General features: G+C 36.9%; 1 protein-coding gene across 1 annotated transcript in view; it reads left to right on the top strand.

Annotated features, from left to right (window-relative positions):
* Nucleotides 1-14,612, top strand: part of LOC110380721 (lachesin) — a 32,394-nt gene extending 17,782 nt beyond the window's left edge. Inside the window, exons 3-10 of the mRNA XM_021340806.3 lie at nucleotides 412-619; nucleotides 1,493-1,648; nucleotides 4,047-4,175; nucleotides 12,199-12,336; nucleotides 12,906-13,055; nucleotides 13,186-13,254; nucleotides 13,780-13,863; nucleotides 14,139-14,612. Coding sequence (XP_021196481.2) covers nucleotides 412-619; nucleotides 1,493-1,648; nucleotides 4,047-4,175; nucleotides 12,199-12,336; nucleotides 12,906-13,055; nucleotides 13,186-13,254; nucleotides 13,780-13,863; nucleotides 14,139-14,224 — 1,020 coding nt within the window. The 3' untranslated portion in view covers nucleotides 14,225-14,612. The remainder of the gene's footprint in view (nucleotides 1-411; nucleotides 620-1,492; nucleotides 1,649-4,046; nucleotides 4,176-12,198; nucleotides 12,337-12,905; nucleotides 13,056-13,185; nucleotides 13,255-13,779; nucleotides 13,864-14,138) is intronic.
* Nucleotides 14,613-20,358: the final 5,746 nt, after the last annotated feature.

Here is a 20,358-nt window from a genome sequence, read left to right as displayed (position 1 = left end):
AAATGTGTTTGTCACTCCCCTAAAATAGAAGTTTCTGCATTACTTAAAAAGTTTATCACGTCAATAAATTCTTGGAAATGCGTCAAAGAAAATGGTTACTTTCTGCCAGTTTGCTGCACTTTTACCTTTGATGCTCGTTCATCCGTGTAAGTCCTTCCAGTGCATCCACCTGCTTTTACTACCAAGAAATTCATTTATACACGACATGTGGTACCGTAATACCAAATTTCATCGTAGATCGTAAGTAGGTTGCTGTTTCTCCGAATTCGTTCTATTCGTTGATCAATTTTCCAAGCAAGCAAACTACAAATTGGAGATTTTAAGTCAGCGAAAACTTACTGTGATTTGTTCATTAATTTAACATCAAACTGTTTCTGAACACAACCTCTTACTTTGTGGTTATTTGTGCAGGTAGCATGGGTCCGCGTGGACACGCAAACCATCCTAAGCATCCACCACAACATAATAACTCAGAACGCGCGCATCAGCCTGTCGTACAACGACCACCGCTCGTGGTACTTACACATCAAGAACGTGCAGGAGGTGGACCGCGGCTGGTACATGTGCCAGGTCAACACCGACCCCATGCGCTCCAGGAAGGGATACCTACAGGTTGTGGGTGAGTATACTCCAACAGTTTATCGTACAACGGCGTAAGTACATGGTCTAACCCCAAGCAACAAGATAAGTGTGAGAAGGTGGCAAAACGACAAGCAACGTAGTTTTGTTCAAATATTAAACTACACAGTAAAGTACTACTCTGTACACCAAACAGGGTCCTGAAATGTTAACTGAATCACTTACCTAATTGCACATCCACTCTGTAGGTTAACCTGTCCAGTTTATTGACCGCATAGCGAAATAAACGCGGCATTCTGAAATGGATTTTTTATTCACCTAAAAGCTCCTCATAATATCAAACCTAAGCGAAGAGTAAGTTGATATTTTGACATTAAAATACCCGAACTAAATACCTTCGTAAACCGTCCCTAGTTCAGGTGTAATAAGGTTACAAATTTATATAGCATTGCTGTGGTTGCGGTTCGGACCCGGCCAGCGAGCAGGTAGCAGAACTCCGACCTTACTCTTTGCTCGAAAAATCTGTTTACCAAATCAATATTATAAAAGAAACATTTTTGATTATTATAATTTCCATTGTGAGTTAATATGGAGAGCTTTATTTAGGTATTATTTTCTTTTCAATAACACTATGGATAAATGGATAAATCTACAGAAATAGTACTCATAATCTGACCAATGACTATGAGGTTTGTTGTGATTTTTTCAGAAACTCCAATACAATATGAACAGGGAATAAAAAGTATTTAAAATTTTATTTGGTCGATCAAAAACGTTACTGGCAAAAATGGGCTCTAAGTGAAAACAATTTGACTTCGAACTGCATATGCCTCACCATCCCAGAAACTATTAAGTAATCTGTGTTGATACAATTTTTTACAAAGTTTATTAACTGTGATATATTTGACCCTAGTGCCGCCCGTGATAATTGACAACATGACATCAACGGACATGGTGGTACGGGAAGGTACCAACGTGACCATGGTCTGCCGAGCCACCGGCTACCCTGAACCATACGTCATGTGGAGGCGAGAAGATGGACAGGAGTTCAATTGTAATGGGGAGTCAGGTAAGGATTTATATATGTGCTTTGGGTGTTGAATTTATATGGAGACGGACAACAGTCAGAAGCTTACTTATTCCTAATAACTAGCAGGTATATTAACTTAAATATGTAACTTACTTATAAAACCTTGTATATTTCCACCCTGTCCATTTTGCAAAAAAAATCATATTATAAAACTTTAAAATTAAAACGGTCAAATCAAATCATTTTCAAAAATCACCTCACTTCGTTTCTGTTGCAAGTGAAAACTCCATTATATAGAAACAGAAAGAACAACCGACACTGTTAACAAAAGATTTTGGTACACTTATAAATATCCGGTCAAAACATTAGTTCCGGACGCTCATTATGTTGACGCTCTCTGAACGAAACAAAGCACATGAAAGAAAGAAATCTCTGAAGCGAGAAATGGACTGGAATGGTCCCACAGCGATACCACTCGAGAATTCGCCCAAACAAACATTACAACTGAACACGAAGCCACTACAAATACAACAATAACAAATTGTTTAAAATCATATTATAATTTCCGCTCATTATCCTACTTATCAATATTGAAGTAATTGAGCGCATTTTAATTAAAGGTTCGTATAAACTAAATTACGTGGAACAAAATTTTATGGAACATACGAGTAAACACTGAATTGAAATCAGATTTGTAAATACAGAGAAAGCCTATTGATTGTATTTATTATTTAAAGTGAACCTTCACATCACCCTCACAAAGAACAGGTATTCACGTTCCTTTAAAACGCTTCATTGTGACGCAACTTGTTTCTTACAAAAGTCTAATTGAAAATTCAAAAAGCATTCACCACAAGATTCGGAGCGGAGGTACAGCAAAGGGTTCAGAAACGACATAGATTGTTCCACACAATACCATTAAATTGTACCCGCAACCAGCGCATAACAGAAATATTTTCGCAATTGAATTAACAATGGACTATCGAACGCGAATAATTACGAAAGCCCGCCATAATTCACTTATATCCAACAATGCCATATTTTATGCCTTTAAATTTTTACATCTTTTTTACCTAACTTAATCGCAGATACAATTTAAATAGCATTGTGCCTTGAATGCGTTCTTTTGACAACAAAATTAATGATTATTTTATTATGAGATAACGTTTGAAGTTTATCAAACAAAAGAAACATTGAAGCAATTAAATACTAATCAATTAACCACTAAGCAGTCAGTGTCCTTAAATGTCTGGACTTAATCCCACAAACAAAAATAAAACTGTATTTACCTCAACAAAACTGTTCAATTCTGAAAGATTGAGCTTAATGGTTCTCTATTTGGTCACTGCGTCTATTGACTTTGACTATTTATCTACTTCTATGATCAATAAGGATTCAAAAAAAAGTCGTGGTGGCCTAGTGGGTAAAGGACCAACCTCTCAAGTATGAGGGCGCGGGTTCGATCCCAGGTCAGGCAAGTACCAATGCAACTTTTCTAAGTTTGTATGTGCTTTCTAAGTATATCTTACACACCATTGGCTGTGTTTCGGATGGCACGTTAAACTGTAGGTCCCGGCTGTCATTGAACATCCATGGCAGTCGTTACGGGTAGTCAGAAGCCAGTAACTCTGACACCAGTCTAACCAAGGGGTATCGGGTTGCCCGGGCAACTGGGTTGAGGAGGTCAGATAGGCAGTCGCTTCTTGTAAAGCACTGGTACTCAGCTGAATCCGGTTAGACTGGAAGCCGACCCCAACATGATTGGGAAAAGGCTCGGAGGATGATATGATCAATAAGGATTCGCACTGTTGAAGTAGAATTAACTAAATATTTAAAGATAGGAAATATTCATATAGGAAAAAGCCTTCTTGCTAAATAATTAATCCCACCCAAAACAAAAATGTGAAAGACTGCCAAGTTCGATAATATGGGAATGCTTCGCCTATAAAAGAAGTGAGATCTGAATAAGTACCAAGTTCCATACACATACCTCAGTTAAAAATAGTTACTTTTTAATGACGTTACTTGGCAAGTTTCATACACCTTGTTATAAACCTAGTAAACGCAATGAATCAAGTATTTAATTTTCTATTAAAACTTGCCAAGTAACATCATTAATGAAATTTTGTATTTTAGATAAGTGAGGGGGTCTCAACAGATACTAGAAATTTGAAACGCGTAAATAAAATAGATTTTGAGTTACAGGGGGGTCGAATTTGGCCCGAAATGGTTCGTGTAATATAACCCACGGCCGGTGTGTCGCTTTTTTTGCTCGAACTTGGCGGACACACTGCCGTGTGTCTAGATAAGTACTACCACATGTACCTAACTACGAATCCTTATCAATCATAAACCTCTTTAAGAAGCAACTCGTCATACATATACCTCCACGTCAGAAGTTTCTTTCCGACACTTCATTACATATATTTGTTTGCAGTGAACGTGGTAGACGGGGAAAACTTAACAATCTCCAAAGTGTCCCGGCTTCATATGGGGGCTTACTTGTGCATCGCATCCAACGGCGTGCCTCCATCGATCAGCAAGCGGGTCGTGCTAATGGTACAATGTAAGTTACATCATTACTTAAGCCAACTTCACCAACTACATAAACCTTCGTTTACTATCATTTTTCAAAGTAAACTGTTGTTTTAAGAAAAACCGGCCAAGCGCGAGTCGGACTCGCGCTCGAAGGGTATCAGAGCAAAAATGAGCAAAAAAATCACGTTTGCTGTATGGCAGCCTCCCAAAATATTTATTTTTTTCTAGTTTTCAGAATCTGTTGTTATAGCGGCAACAGAAATACGTCATCTGTAAAAATTTCAACTCTCTATCACGGTTCATGAGACTGTTCTGATGCCTGGTGACAGACGGACGGACGGACGGACAGAGAAGCGAAAACAATAGGGTCCCGTTCTACCTTTTGGGTACAGAACCCTAAAAATAAAGGTTCATGTACGGTGAAAATCGGCCGTCGCGTGCTTCCAAAGTTGCATCAAATAACTTCACATGTTGAAACGTAAAGTTACAGAAATAATCCCGAGAGAAATAAATCCAAGTGAGTCACAAAAATTTTAATTGCTACGATATTATGAATGTTGAAGTAAAAAACTTTGTACGGTACTTTTTCATGGTAAAGGAAATGCTATTTATTTCGGCAGTACTTACAGTGCATTAACGTAACAAGTAACAACCAAATATTTCTGTAATATAAGAAGTGTTTTTTATTTAACGAATTTAGTGACATATGGCCAAACATTTTACTTGCATCAACAGACTCATATAAATCACTAGCCTTTTTCCCGCAATTTCACTTGCGTCCCGTGGAAACCACTACCTGCATCGGGATAAAATATAGTTTTTTTTTAGTGAATGAATTTTTCAAAACAGGTTTGTAATTATAGAGCCTTTAGGGTACAAACAAAAAAAATGTTTTCCGTTTACTTAGTAGTATAGATTTACGAACCACAAACCAATAGAGTAACCTACTTTGATAGTTAATAGCGATATATGGTGCCTTTGCCGTATGAACAAAGTACCTACTGAAGGTGACTTGCTCTGTGTTCCTGGGTTGACTGTAAAACCTTGAGTAAAACGTACAGCGGCTTTCATTAACACATCAACATGGAAATATGCACAACCCACCTGTACTTAAAATTTATGTACAGAGAATTTTCTCTCCTTGCCTTTCCCTCGCAGTTTCCTCTCAGTACACAAAACTTTTATTATGTTCGTTTGAATATAGCAATAAAATACACAAGAAACTCTTATTTAGACCCCAAAAGCTTTATGCAATGTTTGTGCGCAATATATGCGCCGTTTTAGGCGAAATTCCACAAAATTAAAACTTTAATATTTAATTACCTAATTCAATTGGACTAACTTTTTTATTCAAAAATGTAATTAGTTAGTTAGCTAGCTAATTAGTTTTAAATTATGCTACTTCAAAGCGATTTAAAGTATCTAGAGATTTAAATTTAAGAAAAATATGAACTTTGTGGACTAACAAAATTAATAACTTTAGCAGCTGCTTATTTAATTTAAATAATTCCAAGTGAGATTTGTCCAGTAAGAAATACATTAATTCAAGCCAGTCCGGTGTCTGCCCGGACAACTGCAGTGTGGGGCTGTCTTCAATGCTTTAACTTCAGCAAACTTTACTCTCTTCAGTTCACGATCCATGAAGAACTATAAACAACACTTAGAATATTATAAGCTGCTTATGTACGTATTTGCTCGAGATTCTACGAACTAGTTTAGTCAACGACTTTGAATGTTTTAGTTCAAGAAACACCACTGAGCATAAGCATTCATATGTATACCAAGTCACATACCGTTAACTCTACGCTTCTCTCTACTCTTCGCTGACAACTTTTAAGCTCTCTCAATCTTTATATATGTATCTGTGGTCTTGTGTTATTAAAAACATGGCGTGGGAAACTATGACTAGGACAAGACACAATAAACAAATTGCTTGGCCAACGTTGATCACCCTGAATTAAACAGAAATTGTCTTCTATTTAGAAGTTATTCTAAAACCGATTTTGGAGGAATAATTTTATCCTTTGAAGCATTTTGATTATGTATACAAACTGCATTTCACAATTTCTAATAAACATTCTGTACGTACACACTACACAGCTGATTAGTTTTCGCTAGTGCGGTACAACCCATTGATGTTACAATACACCCGTAGCGTACTCAATGTGACAATTACGCGTTGTCATCGTATTCCCAAATCAATGCATTCGTATGTTCGTATGTTCACTCATTCATTGGTTGCAGGCTCATTGCATTTGATTTTCGTCGGTACATATTTGTTTAAAATTAACTGACGTCGGTGCAATCTGGTTAGTGAGAGGCTAGGGAGAATGCGAATATATTCGAGATGGGTTGCTAGTCATTTTGCAGCAGCTACACAAATCAGACATTGGATGATGTGCAGCGCTCATAGCAGTTTGGAATGAGAATCTGAATACGAGGTGTTTTTCAATTGCTTTTACTATGATCAATGGTACGACCACTTTTGATTTTTAACGCGACTTTCAATTTTGAATTCCTCCTATACCATTCCATGGTCTACATATTTGGTTTCAATTGCTGGCTACTCAAATATTTACAAACATAGCTACAACATACCGTTTATGCATAAATACACCACAGAAAATATTTTCAGTAACCTTTCCCGTTTTCTGAAAACGAACGGACATAAATTTGAGACGGCGAAAAGCGGCAAGCTTCGAAAAATATGTAGGTAGGATAACATTCATCTAGATGGAACAATTAAGGTAAACGCGGGTGAAGTCGTCATGCCCCAATAGTCGTCAATTAATCTTAAAACTTTTATTATTATTTTCTACTGAACTTAAAATGGGCCGGTTTATATATCAACATATTCTTGATAATATATTGCACAATTGCAATAACAATACGGGGTTTTAACAGTCACGGCTTCTAAGATATGTTATTTCAAACGTGTGTGTCCTAACAAAATCGTTTTTTCGTGAAGTTCAGCTGTCAAAAGTGAAACTCAGCACGTGGTTTTGTGTTTTGATTTACATAACTCCAGTGGGGTCTGTGGTATGTTTCTTTGTTTAATTAGATAGTAATGTTTATTTGCTAGCGATGTAATATGTAATTTGGAATACTTTTAACATAGAAGATATATTTTTTTAATGTGACATCTATTGGTACTTCAAAACTCCCATTTGACCCAAAACCCGTCAATTTTACAATTATTATGACGACTACTGGGACATGCTCAAAAGTTGCACCTAAACTCGTCATAATGAGGATATTTTGTGTTTTACAGTACAAAATGCGAATAAATGGCTAATATCGGGACTTTTACAAAATTGATAACTGTCTAGAACAAACATATTCAAGGTTTAGACTACATTTGTTCTTAAAACTGCGTTTCTTTTAAGCTTTTTCTTAGGGGTAAATTTTACTCTGCTGGTTCTAGATGCACGTACACAGTCATGTTATTCGATTCAATTAATATGTTTCTTAATGGTTAAATCCCCTGTTTTCTATAAGTATGCACTTTCTACGAGTGTTCTTTCAGGTATATATTGGCAGCTGTAGGCCTCCGCCATTTGATTAAGATCTACCGCTTTGGGCACAAGTAGGTCTAGCCTTTGTTTCTACTACGCTTGGATTACAATTTGTGGCAAACAAAAATTGACTCTTCTTACACTATGCTTTTTGTTCGAAATCACTGCATTTCGTCACGCGTATTGTAACTCATCTTCCTAACGTGCCTTAATAGTGCCAGTATAAAAATTATGTAATTCAACTAGTTTTGACGCAAAAATATTAAAATCAGTTTTAAAACTAAGATGACATAGCTTCCATCGCTGTCACTTCTTTGCTTGTCTTATCCGATATTGATGGGTAAAGAGTAATCTTAAGTAAGATTTTTTTATTTAAAATTGTCTGTATTTAGTGATTGCATGATCGTAATTTTAATAGCAGATCATGACTGAAAGAAACTACAAGCAAGAGGGCCTTTTAAAAGTCATAAAAGCTGTAAATCAAGGGCCCACACACAACATCAGATGCAGCAAAAAAAAATAAAACACCCTTTTAAGACAACTTTAATGAAATGGTGACACAAAACCGACGATTATCCCTGTATACATAGAAATGAACCCAAGGACAATCTCCGGTTCTGTGCTAGTGTATTGCTAACTATGGAGGAAAACTACTTGGGCTATTGCGTTGCGAGGGATGTTAGTGGATTAGGATATAGGAAACTATACGAACTATGGCACCTGGAAAAAAAGTCGTGGTGGCCTGGTGGGAAAAGAATCAACCTCTCAAGTATGAGGGCGCGGTTTCGATTCCAGGTCAGGCAAGTACCAACGCAACTTTTCTAAGTTTGTATGTACTTTCTAAGTATATCCTGCAATGACACCAATGACTCTGTTTCGGATGCCACGTTAAACTGTAGGTCCCGGCTATCCTTGAACATCCTTGGCAGTCGTTACGGGTAGTCAAAGGCCAGTAAGTCTCACACCAGTCTAACCAAGGGGTATTGGGTTGCCTGGGTAACTGGGTTGAGGAGGTCAGATAGGCAGTCGCTTCTTGTAAAGTACTGGTACTCGGCTGAATCCGGTTAGACTGGAAGCCGACCCCAACATAGTTGGGAAAAAAGGCTCCGAGGATGATGATGATGAGGAACTATGGCACCTGCCGATGACAATGTATAAAATACATGTTAAAATGGCAGGTGGAGACTCGCCACCTCACTTACTGGGCCCCCGGGAATCAGTTGCTAAATCGCAACAAGAGGGCAACAGGTACATGAGCGGCTGAAGGGTGAGGATACCTCGGCGGACTTTAAACGTAGATCACGCGCTCCCTGTGGGTCTAGCATCACCGGCCCACTCGTCACTTACCACGAGGCACCTACCCTCCGAGCAGAGCTGCTAACCCTGCTCTAGCGACTCCACTCTGACCGGCCGGTGAAGGCAAGCCAAGAGGCAGGAGACCTATCCCCTGTCATGCTTCACTCCGGCAGGCCGGAGATGGGGGACAGTATACTCTCCCTGGAGCACTCGGATATATAGCCCCGCGGGGTCGCTACTCCCCGTCATCCGCCTCAGATGCCCTATTTTTGGGTTTGAACGATTAATTGTAATCATGATTTTGCATGCGCTAAGCAGTTCAGAAGTTTTGATGAATGACAACCTTACCTACATATTTATGAATGTTAGTAATTATTTCGCGGAAAGCTAAATAAATGAATGTGACTTTTATTTTTTGTGAAACCTGATTATTTTACAATTTCAATATTTTAATAGTAATTATTTTACTCGTGCTGCACATGACTGCATCGTTATTATGATTAAAAAATATAACATACTAGCTTCTCCCAGCGGTTTCACCCGCATCCCGTGGGAACTACTTCCCGTACCGGGATAAAAAGTAGCCTATAGCCTTCCTCGATAAATGGGCTATCTAACACTGAAAGAAATTTTCAAATCGGACCAGTAGTTCCTGAGATTAGCCCGTTCAAACAAACAAACAAACAAACTCTTCAGCTTTATAATATTAGTATAGATATTTTATAGACTGGTTTTGTGATTCCAAGTGGTTGATAGATAGGAATATTAATTAAAATGCAACCATGTATCTGTTTTATTGAATAGCTGCTCTTCTAACATATTATGACCTGCTATTCTAAATAGGAATTTGGTTTTTTATCTATCTACCTACCTAATGTTTCAAAAGCACAAGTATGCTTAACAAATTCAAGCACAAAAAAATGTACATAACTTGAACCTTATGTTCAAGAGCAGAGAGTTTACATTAGCATTAAAAGTTGACGAGTACTGGGATAATTTGACGAGTATCCGTACAAATCAGACGACTATTGGTACAAATCGCCCTTTTTTTACTTTTGCCTTAATAAGTATATAAACCCATCAAAATGATTAAAAAAACATTAGTTAATTAGAATAATGAATAAATACTCTATCACGTCATGCAAAAAATTTCATTTTCTATTGAATATTTAACACACAGTAGCGCTTCAAAGTCAGTGATTTCCGAAATCCGACGACTATTGGTACGTTTACCTTATATGCCCGCACATTTGTCCCAGGTCGTTAACTTAGCCTCAAATTCTTCCTTTCGTAAGTACGTGAGCATTTCGACGCAGTCGTTTACTTTAGTCGGAAGTCAGTGTCGAGAAATATTATTTTTCTCGGGGGTGGGTGTCGTTAACGAGTATTTACGAGGACACGAGCGTCTCCACCTGACGGCGGCGCCTTCCGCCGGATCGGCCGTAATTGCGCCCAATTAGAGCATTATGCTGACGTGAATACGGTACGGACGCGATAATGGTGATACTATCTGTTCTGCCGCGTTGCCCTCGCCGCCTCCTCGCCTCGCCGCCGGACCCAATGAAACGATTCTCTTTCCCCTAATTCACATTCCGTATCTCAGCGCGTTCACAGTCCTCTCCATTTCTTAGGCGAGACGTGAAATGCTCACGTAACTTTCACTCGATTAACCAAAGAGACTTCCTTATGAATTCACTGTCAGTTTTCGTTACATTTAGGTAGTACCCGAGACAAATCTTTATGACAATGTTATTCTTTATGCGCGCCGCTGCCTGCTTTTATTCATTCATAAGTCTTCGCAGATAATATAATACTTGCACCAAGGACGTAACTATGTATACGATATGACGTGTGTAGGGCACCATTTATTCGGCAAGGCAGCAGTAAGAATATCTTACATACGGTATATTGTATGTATGACGTGAAGCGATATTTTATTTATGTAACAAGGATGAAGACAAAGTTTTTGTGAATAGGAACATTTTTCATTCTTAGCTGTGCGTGCGTTAACTACGTACCTGTGCGTGCGTGGTACGTAGTTTTCCGCTATTGTTAGAATTTACCAATAAAGTGCCCAAATTCTGTAATGCTGTCGAATTATTTCTGTATTTGCACCTATAAAGCTCACGTTCGAATTCTAGGAATCACTCTAGCCATATTATCTCTAAAACGGGGCAGAAATGTTGTATCTGGCCAACAAAATTGCTCCATAGAACTAGAAATATCTATATATATTATCTTCTTTTTACTTTTGTACTAACAAAACATTTGAGGATTGCCATTCATAAAATTGGACTTAACTGGTCTATTTATTTCATTGTATCAGAATAATTGAACCAAAATTACCTAAACAGTACCAATTGCATATTACATGTCTGTTATCCTGTCTATATATTCATAGTAAATACAGTGCACTAGCATGAATGGCTCCATGCCAACTGTGCAACGGGTGGCGCTCGAACCTACAACCTCACGATAGACACATTAGACAGTTATAGCCATAAATGGTACGATGAACTATTGATTGAAAACTGTACAATATACATAATGTTCTCATGCATATGTGAATAACTTTTAGAATTAAGTTAATCTCAATCAATAAATTATTTGATGGCAATAATTGTTAGCACCTTCATGTACCTATCTATAATTTACTCTGCTTATTTTAGAGTTCGTTATACCATAATTTATAAGCTACGAAGGTATATTCTAGCCAGGGGTAGAAAGTCTCGCTATGTTCTCAATTTCTTTACATTTTTGTCATAAAAATGTCGTAAACATTTTCAACATAACTTCAAGATGCAAATTAAATATTAGCAAGGACCCGCGGCGCAGCGCTCCATGTCGGCCTCTCCAGCACCGATCCCTTTTGTCATTTACTAATAATTTATACACCAAATCTTTCTCAAGGAACGCGTCTTACTAATATCCCAAAAATTGCTCCAAAATTCATTGAGTCCTTCCATTTTCAATCGCATTTGTATTATTAAGTAGGTTTCCGCCTAAACGGTATTGAAAAGGGATGTTTTCCTGCGAATTGGTATTAGAAAATTTTATGTTTTCTCGTTCTATAAATGCCAAAAGCTGAAGGGATCGAGGGTGAAATAGAATTTATTAGTTCAATTAAAAATGTGGGTTCGTGACCTATCATAACGGTTCAAATGAGCTTCATAATTTTATTCTGTCAATTTTCTATTTCTAAAATAGCGCTGCTTTGAATAATGTTATTCCTGATCGTAGTTCCGCCGATGCTGTCGATCCCAAATCAGTTGGAAGCTGCATACATTGGTCAGGACGTGACGCTGGAGTGTCATACGGAGGCGTATCCCTCCTCCATCAACTACTGGACCACGGACCGTGGGGACATGATCATATCAGGTAAAATAATATATACTTAAACGAATAATGAGTCTAAATATGAAGGATTTAAAATAAAACCTTTTAATTCTATTACTATGACGTACGTTCCAATGCTGTTTGGCATTGAAAAAGTACTACAAGTTCATGTATTTCTAGTTCTCAGCTAGACGTTGTACCCGTTAATTAAGTGTCTAGGGTCCTTGAAAACTTAAAATACTTCATTACTTATGTACCTACATCAATCTGGCACTATCATGGTATTTGGATTAAAAGCTTATTCAAATACAAATCTATCGACATTCAATATTATTGTCAGTTTTCCGTAACTTATCGATTTTTAGGGACCATTTCTCTTGAAACGCCAATATTGGACAAATAACAATATCGAATTATTCTGGAAGATCCCAATAATAACCTACAGCTCACATTAATCAGACAAAAATACACTAACATGGAAATGAGATTAAAATATGAATCGACTGACTAAGAAGTAATTGATTCGCTGTGTAATTAATAAGTTAGCCCGACGGCTCTCCGGAATGAGCGAATTAATCGGATTACTAATGACTCCGTTTATCCGTCTGCAGGAAATAAATACATCACTTCACTGAGCGACGACAGTTACAGTCGGAAAATGAAATTGACTATACGAAGAGTGTCGTCAAGAGATTTTTCATCTTACCGCTGCGTCGCCAAGAACTCCCTCGGTGAGACAGATGGACTCATCCGACTTGACGGTAGGTACACCAGATTTGTAGTCAAACTACTGAACCGATTTATATAACCATTCGATATCTGAAAATATATTTTGCCACAACATTTTTATGTCTGTGGTTTCTTTCCAAACTAATTAAGAAAATTTTGCAGAAATCCCCGCACCTTCAACGACTAGCACTACGGACAACAACGTCCCCACATTTCCACAAAGGAAAAAAGGTAATTTTTCCTTAGTTCTTAAGGGGAACTCTAAGCCAGTTCGTTTTTCTTTTATCTATTTTTCAGCTCGTTGGCAGTCTTTGGTCTTATAAGACAATTTTAAAATATCAGTTTTGGCACCAAAGAATGTAAGGATCGCCAATAGCAAAAAGTAGAGTGCAAGCCACGACCCGCCGGGCTATACATTCATCGCAGACTCACGGTGCCATACGGAAAAGTCGATGGCGAATTTTGTATTTATCGGTTTTACCCCACAGCCCAATGCTTCCGTACAATTGGGTCGTTAGTAATATTATTGTAGGAAAAGCGATTTTGTTTGCGCTTTGACTTCCAATATACCTTCTTATTGTTATAGATTTGGGTTTTTCTTTTATACTCTTTATGGCGTCATATGTTTCGTTCACACTTGAAAGCCTACTTTCATAGCCCCTTAGCAGCATGTAAGAAAATTTTACGACGCAATCATTTTCCGTATCGTTTTTTGCTCATGGGACGTTTGTATCACATGTACCTTGTTTGTGTCAGGTAAACATAAAAACCGTTGGCGGGACAGTTCCGCAGAGAACCGAGTCATAGGAGACTACGAGGTAGAAGAGTGGAAAGATGTCGGTAAGTGTAATACCTACTTACATTATTTAGTAGTTTAAAAGCCTTTTAGTGTTCCTGCAGTACCGCTCCATCTCGATAAAGTTGCCTACGAGAGATAATTGCCTCTATAGAAAGATGCAAATTGGTAAAATATTTCTCTATCGAGCACTCGTTTAGTATTCTCACTGAAAATAACTTTCATATGCAATTAAAAACTTGAGTGCTTATTTGAATTTTTTGTTATAGTTAGTACAAATAATTGGATTTAATTGTGTTTCGTTTGCTCCGTCGTTTAGATTACGAGTCGACCCAGTCCTCGCGATCTGCCATCAGCCGCAGCGTCCTATTCGTCATCATGGGAGGCTTACTGATAGCCAGCTGACATACGGCTACCACAAACATACACGTCACGTCGTAGTGCCAATAAACATTTGTGCTAAACAAAAACTATATAAATAGCGGTGATAAACAATATAATAGGATAGGTGCTGTGTCATTCGTAAAGTTATCAAATAGAAACATTGCAACTAAATACATTCTTTAAAACCTGTTATTCACATCGAAAGTATCAATTAATTTTACATTAAATGCATTTATTTTCACTGTAAGGATATTTTTATGGAGATGTAGTATCTATCTAATAGAAATTGTAAATATTTTTCGATATAATTGAAAGACTGATAGAATTGTACGGTAAATGTGCCATATCTTATCCCAAATATTGTTTTAGCTTTAAAAGATCTCGTTAAAATATTACTTAATAATTTTAATTTTAAAAAATCGATTCATTTGTATTAAAAATGCCAGCTATCCAACCCATTTGCATACAACAAAATATGTCGTCACATATATATGAGACAAGTAGCTATCCACACAAACACTGTAACAATGAGTAATTTTCGAATGCTCTAAAAATACTTTATAAGTTTCCACATTGTATGTACGTTACACGCTACGTTCCATGTTACGTACTTGCGCGCATTAAGATAGTATCGTGCCATTAACACTCGTTACAATTACTCACTCGCCGGTTACACGAGCATCGGTTAACTCAGAATTATGTTATGAATACGTTTTTTTGCAAAAAAGTGTAATAATTAAACTTGTTTCAAGTTTATTCTCTCCAGTGTTTGTTCGTCTTCCTACAATGTAGAGTCAGAGAGAATCAATTCTTTGCTTTGTGTTTCTTTTTCTCGCAATTTGTCTTACAAAGTTTGAGAAACAAAATCGAGGAACTGTTCGGTTTTTGTACCATTCCATTTTTATCGTCTTGCAATGTATAGCTATAGATACGTACATTAAATTCCAAGTAAATTCATTTTATATAAAAACAAATGAATGTCTACATTGTAAAGAAAATGTATGGAAAGCCCTGGCGGTAGATTTCTATGGTAGTAACATGTCTGAAAGGCTCGTATTCAGAGGCTAATATAAAGACAATAGAAATGGCTCGGTATATTTTCCATTTAAATATAATACAATATTGTGTTGCATAAAGTACACTCATGTATTGGGAGAAGGCTAACTGAAAGGTCCTACTTTTTAAGTAAATGTAGGACTTTTTTGGGCTGGCTTGTATGTAACAAGGGCTATTTTTACCATCATCAAGTCTATACATCGTGTTAATGCTCACAAAAATATTTAAATGTAAAAAAAACAATAACACTTATATCGATCGGGTTTCGCGTCGCGCTTGCCCTTAAACTTCATACACTTTTAAACCAAATGTTATTTGGGAAATAAAACTCAAGTTTCAATTATTATGTTGTTATAACATTGATTGCATTTGATTGCCTTGAAACCCCATAAGTAAACTGCTCCGATAATGTAGCGTTCATCGATCTGTGTTTAGCTCAAACAAGCCAATTGAGTTTCTAAAGCTCACTATATCTGTAGTGCATTTTCAATGATCAAAGAAAATGATAACTTCAAACAAGTTGCTTCTATAAATACCTACATGATTTGTTCCTTGAAAAGCTTTATAATATATTTAATGTAAATATAAGTTATGTACTATATGAAATGAATATAAACTGTAATTGTGTTTCCTGTTTCTTGTAATCCCACGTACGAGACCGTACGAATTCTTTTTGTAAATAAACTCATCACTTCTGCAATAAAGACAATATGGCGTGCTTTGTAATATAAATAAAATAGCTATGTAATATTTCAACGTACTCCAAAGCTTGCGTTTCATATTAGATACATCTTTCTATAGAACATGGTCATTGTTTGTACCATTTCCAGGAATTTTATAGCGAAATATAGATGGAATTCCATTTTATTTATACACGTAGATTCGGATTAAATTATACTAACTAGTTATGTATAAATATAAGATCCAACATATCTTGGAAATGGTCTATTTCTACGTTGAAAACTTTGTATAGTGACCGTTGCAGTTAGCTGTTTATGTAAAGTTATAAAATAAATGAAATTTCATAAATCCTTTGAGTCTAATTTATCACTGAAACTTTTGGATCGCAATAGAAACCTAACAAATGAACTCCCTGCTTGTAATGTATTATTCTAAACTTGCTGAATGATAATTTTATACTTCGAAGGGTTAAATCAAAATACTCTTGAATATTTCTTATCTACACCCATCAAAGTATTAAATTCATTGATTGCGAAGTACTTTAAAGTTGGAAGTTAAAATCTGCGCTGCATACACGGTACAGTGGAACGTTATTACCTCGACACTGCAGAACGTTAAGGTATAAAGTAGACGAGCAACAAAGCTCTATTGTTTACAGAATTATTACAGTTCTCGCACTCGGGCTTATTTTGCATAAAATAATGGACGCAGAAGCGGTACCTGGGCAACTAGGCACCCCGTGGCTGGGCACAGACACTTTAATGCACTTACTGCCAAGAGTCGCGGTAACTGACGAGCGTGAATATAGCTTTACCGGTTTTAAAATTCGTGGTAGCACAGTCTATTCAAAACTCGGTCGGCTGACGTACGGATGGACTGGCTTCGTGAACACACGTCGCGGTTTTTACACGTCTTTTCACTGCCGTTTATATGCAGCCGACGAACTGTATTTCAGTCAGATGACAGACTCTTGACTGACAGAAAATTATTATAGTATAATATGTAGAATTGTATAAATATGAGTTTTTGGAGAAGTATGATTTCTATCTGCCTCTAAGTATATATAGGTACTGCGTTAAGAACGTACGTAATGTTTTCAATACAAGATAGTAAGTAGCTTATTTCAGTGAGCGGTAAGCACTCGTAGGTACAATTCCGAGCCGTATGGTTACGACCACCCTATGATGGTATATCGATTTTATGCAAAATGCAACAAAGTTCCTCGCTACGAACACTCCGTGCTATATTAGCCATAAACCGCGCTTATTTTGCCAACACTGTTCGCTTTATTATTATAAAATAAGCCATCAATTTATCGTACCTACTTATCGGACCATCGTTGTTAAATTGGTGTTGTGAAACTGCGGATACCGGCCGACCTATCTACATAATATTATTTTTTACTTCATTCCTTTTCTCCTTTTGGTTCCAGCTAAAAGGAATTTTTCACTCATTTCACGGCAAAAAAGGAAATTCAGCAGTTCGATACCGGGACCAAATGGCCGAGGTGCATTGATCTTACGAAGGCTTGCTTTAATTATCTCTATCATTGTATCTATTACTCAGTGTCTAATATCGTGCCCTTTTGTGTCACAAAATGTGTACTCACTTGTGCATGCATACCAAACATACTTAGTTCAAAATAAACCATCGTAAATCAGTACGACAGTCTGTAACTAGGTTGGCGTTTCTCCATAATTGTATTAACAGTTTAATCCTAAAACGATACAGTTTTATATGACGAGATAATGTTGCCATTTAACGCTTAATTGGATTTTGATAACAGTAAATGGCACTTCGGAACATTAAGCGGGATCGATGACTTAATATGCCCGCGGCGACATGCTAGTACTGAGCGGTGCACTACTAGGTATACTTAGTCGAAATGATCGATTGCACTGTCGCCGCCAAATGATACCCAACTTAATGGAATTAACTTCAATTTGACACTCAATTAAACCTCGAGTTTATTTTAACTAACCGAAGCTACGTAAGTAAAATTATAAAGAAACCATAGTTTACTATTTCAGGATAGAAATACTGAGTAATTTCAGAAAGATCAGCTTGATTTTCTCGTTTGATATAGGTAGCAATCAAGGTACCTGTCTCCAACCTACTAGACATGAAATAAAAAACACGTCACACGGCGGTTCAATCAAGCAACAAACATTTCGTTTTTATTGCCGATATCCTGAAATAAAGATAAGTATAAAAATAATAAGGAGTCGTGAGGGAAAATAAAATATAATAATAGTACGCCGTCAAAGTCATTGTCCAACGGCTTGAAAGGATTTAGGGTGTGTTTTAGGATTATTATACATAAGTATACGATGTTTGAAAAGGGTATGCGGTCAATTTTGTACGATTTGAATTTCATGTTGCCTTCAGCGTTCCAATCATAAAGTACGATATCGATGACAGTCACAATTTTGTTTACAAGGATTTATCTGCTCGATTCTGTCGCAGAGCAATATTGGTACGTTTATTGTATCTCGGTCGACGATATTTGACGCCGCTCTGATATCTGTTACGCCGTGTAATGCCAATAAAAATGTTTATTTGCGTGATGATCTTGGAAGGAAAAAACACGAACTGTGTAACAGTTTCTTATCGCGGATGAGGAATTGTAAAAGTCAACTCAAGGAAACGAGATATGGACGCTCGTTGAGTGCTCGCGGGTAAAGTGTGCTCGAATAATAAAATATTAATCTTGAATTTGTGTATATTATTTTTTTACCTCTATGTTGGACGTTATATTAACATATTTACAGAATAAAATAATATAGTTCTAATATAATAAAACTGAATTATTAAGAAATACCTGGACTACGTCTCAATACATACAATCGTCACAAATATCCAAATAGGTTCTTGTTTCGTATTATTGCTTTCTCTATGCGTCGCCAAACGATTCGGCCAATTTTCCCCGCATGATCGACCCGTCTGGCCCGACAATGTCCTGTTTTGTAGGATCAGGGTCAGGCGAACACTTTCAAAGAAAACATTCATTTCTAGAGCAATGTTCGTAATGGTATATCTTTGTAATCCCACCGTTACAAGTCACACCAACATTACACAATTTGAAGCTCCCATTTCACAACTCAAGTTTCTCAGATGACAACATGATGAGCGCTGACATTTTGATTAATCCAATTATTTGCGACTGTATATACTATGCTAAATTAATAAGGTCTTTGACTGACTTCAGTCTGTATTGCCATTTATCAACTAATAATTAACTTTTAACATCAAACAATATTAATACCCCTTTATCCCACTGTTGTGTGTACACAGGAGGGTGTCTAATTATAATTCCTAATACTCGTATTATTGTGAAACTTCTGCGCTGGTAGGTACTATATGTTGTCTGTTATGTAAGTAGCAGTAGTAAACGAAAGGCATTTATATTTCTGCAGCGTCGGTTCCCTCATTAAAAATGAATGGTTAAATAACGTTTCTCAAGTTTTTCAATTGTGTAATACAAAATACGCGGTAAAAATGTCTTCTTTTATCCGATATAATTTACGAAGCAACGCATTACATTTTCCTCGGTTTCTATCAGAAAAAAATAGTTTTCGTGCCCATCACATTAATGATGAAAGCAACTACAACATTTTTAAAACTTCCCAGTCCACCATTAAAATAATAACTTCCTCTCTGTTGTGCATTTCTGTAGCGACCCAAACATAAATATTATAAACACGGCATTTCATTTATTTTTACATTTTAACACGATTCAGTTGAAAGGATATGAAAATATATATATACCAGTAGATATCATTAAATGCAACACAAGTAAAGCAAAATGCCGGACACTTAAAGAATTAAGAATTAAGTAGGTACACATATAAAAATAAGCAGTTTGCGAGAAGGATTTCTTCAAACAAGTCATTACTAAACCACACAAAACTTTTATGGACCTACCTAAAGTCGCATTGAGTAAACCAAGTTCAACGCAAACTTAAACAACAATTAATCAGTTGGAAAATTGAACGACGTTACATCACATCATGAAGATAAACCACTGAAACATGAGCCCAAGTTTGCGTAAACCGAGTTGCACAAAGCGAGCAAGTCAACATTATCGTTAATAAGATGTTGGTTGAGAGTGAGCTCGGCTTTCGGGGGAGACTCGCCGGCGGTCGCGGCTGGCTCGCGAAGATGGCGTGAGCTCTAGTTTTATTTTTCATTCACCGTTTCCTACAGGCTTACAGCACCAACAAGGTTCGGTAAGGCGAAACTCCCCAGCGAAGAAAATTCGTATTTCGAAGACCTTTATGTTGCACCTCTATACCTAGTTAAAGTTGACTCCGAAAATCGATTCCCCTAGCCGAGTATGCAAATATTACAGAAACTATTTTCAAGTTAGATATATACATTCTAGATCGCAACACACGTAGCGTTCCTTTACATTTGAT

This window comes from Helicoverpa armigera, chromosome 14, assembly GCF_030705265.1.
Source record: "Helicoverpa armigera isolate CAAS_96S chromosome 14, ASM3070526v1, whole genome shotgun sequence".
NCBI lineage: Eukaryota > Metazoa > Arthropoda > Insecta > Lepidoptera > Noctuidae > Helicoverpa > Helicoverpa armigera.
Note: the sequence above shows the minus strand (reverse complement) of the source record. Positions and strands in the feature narration are given on the sequence as shown.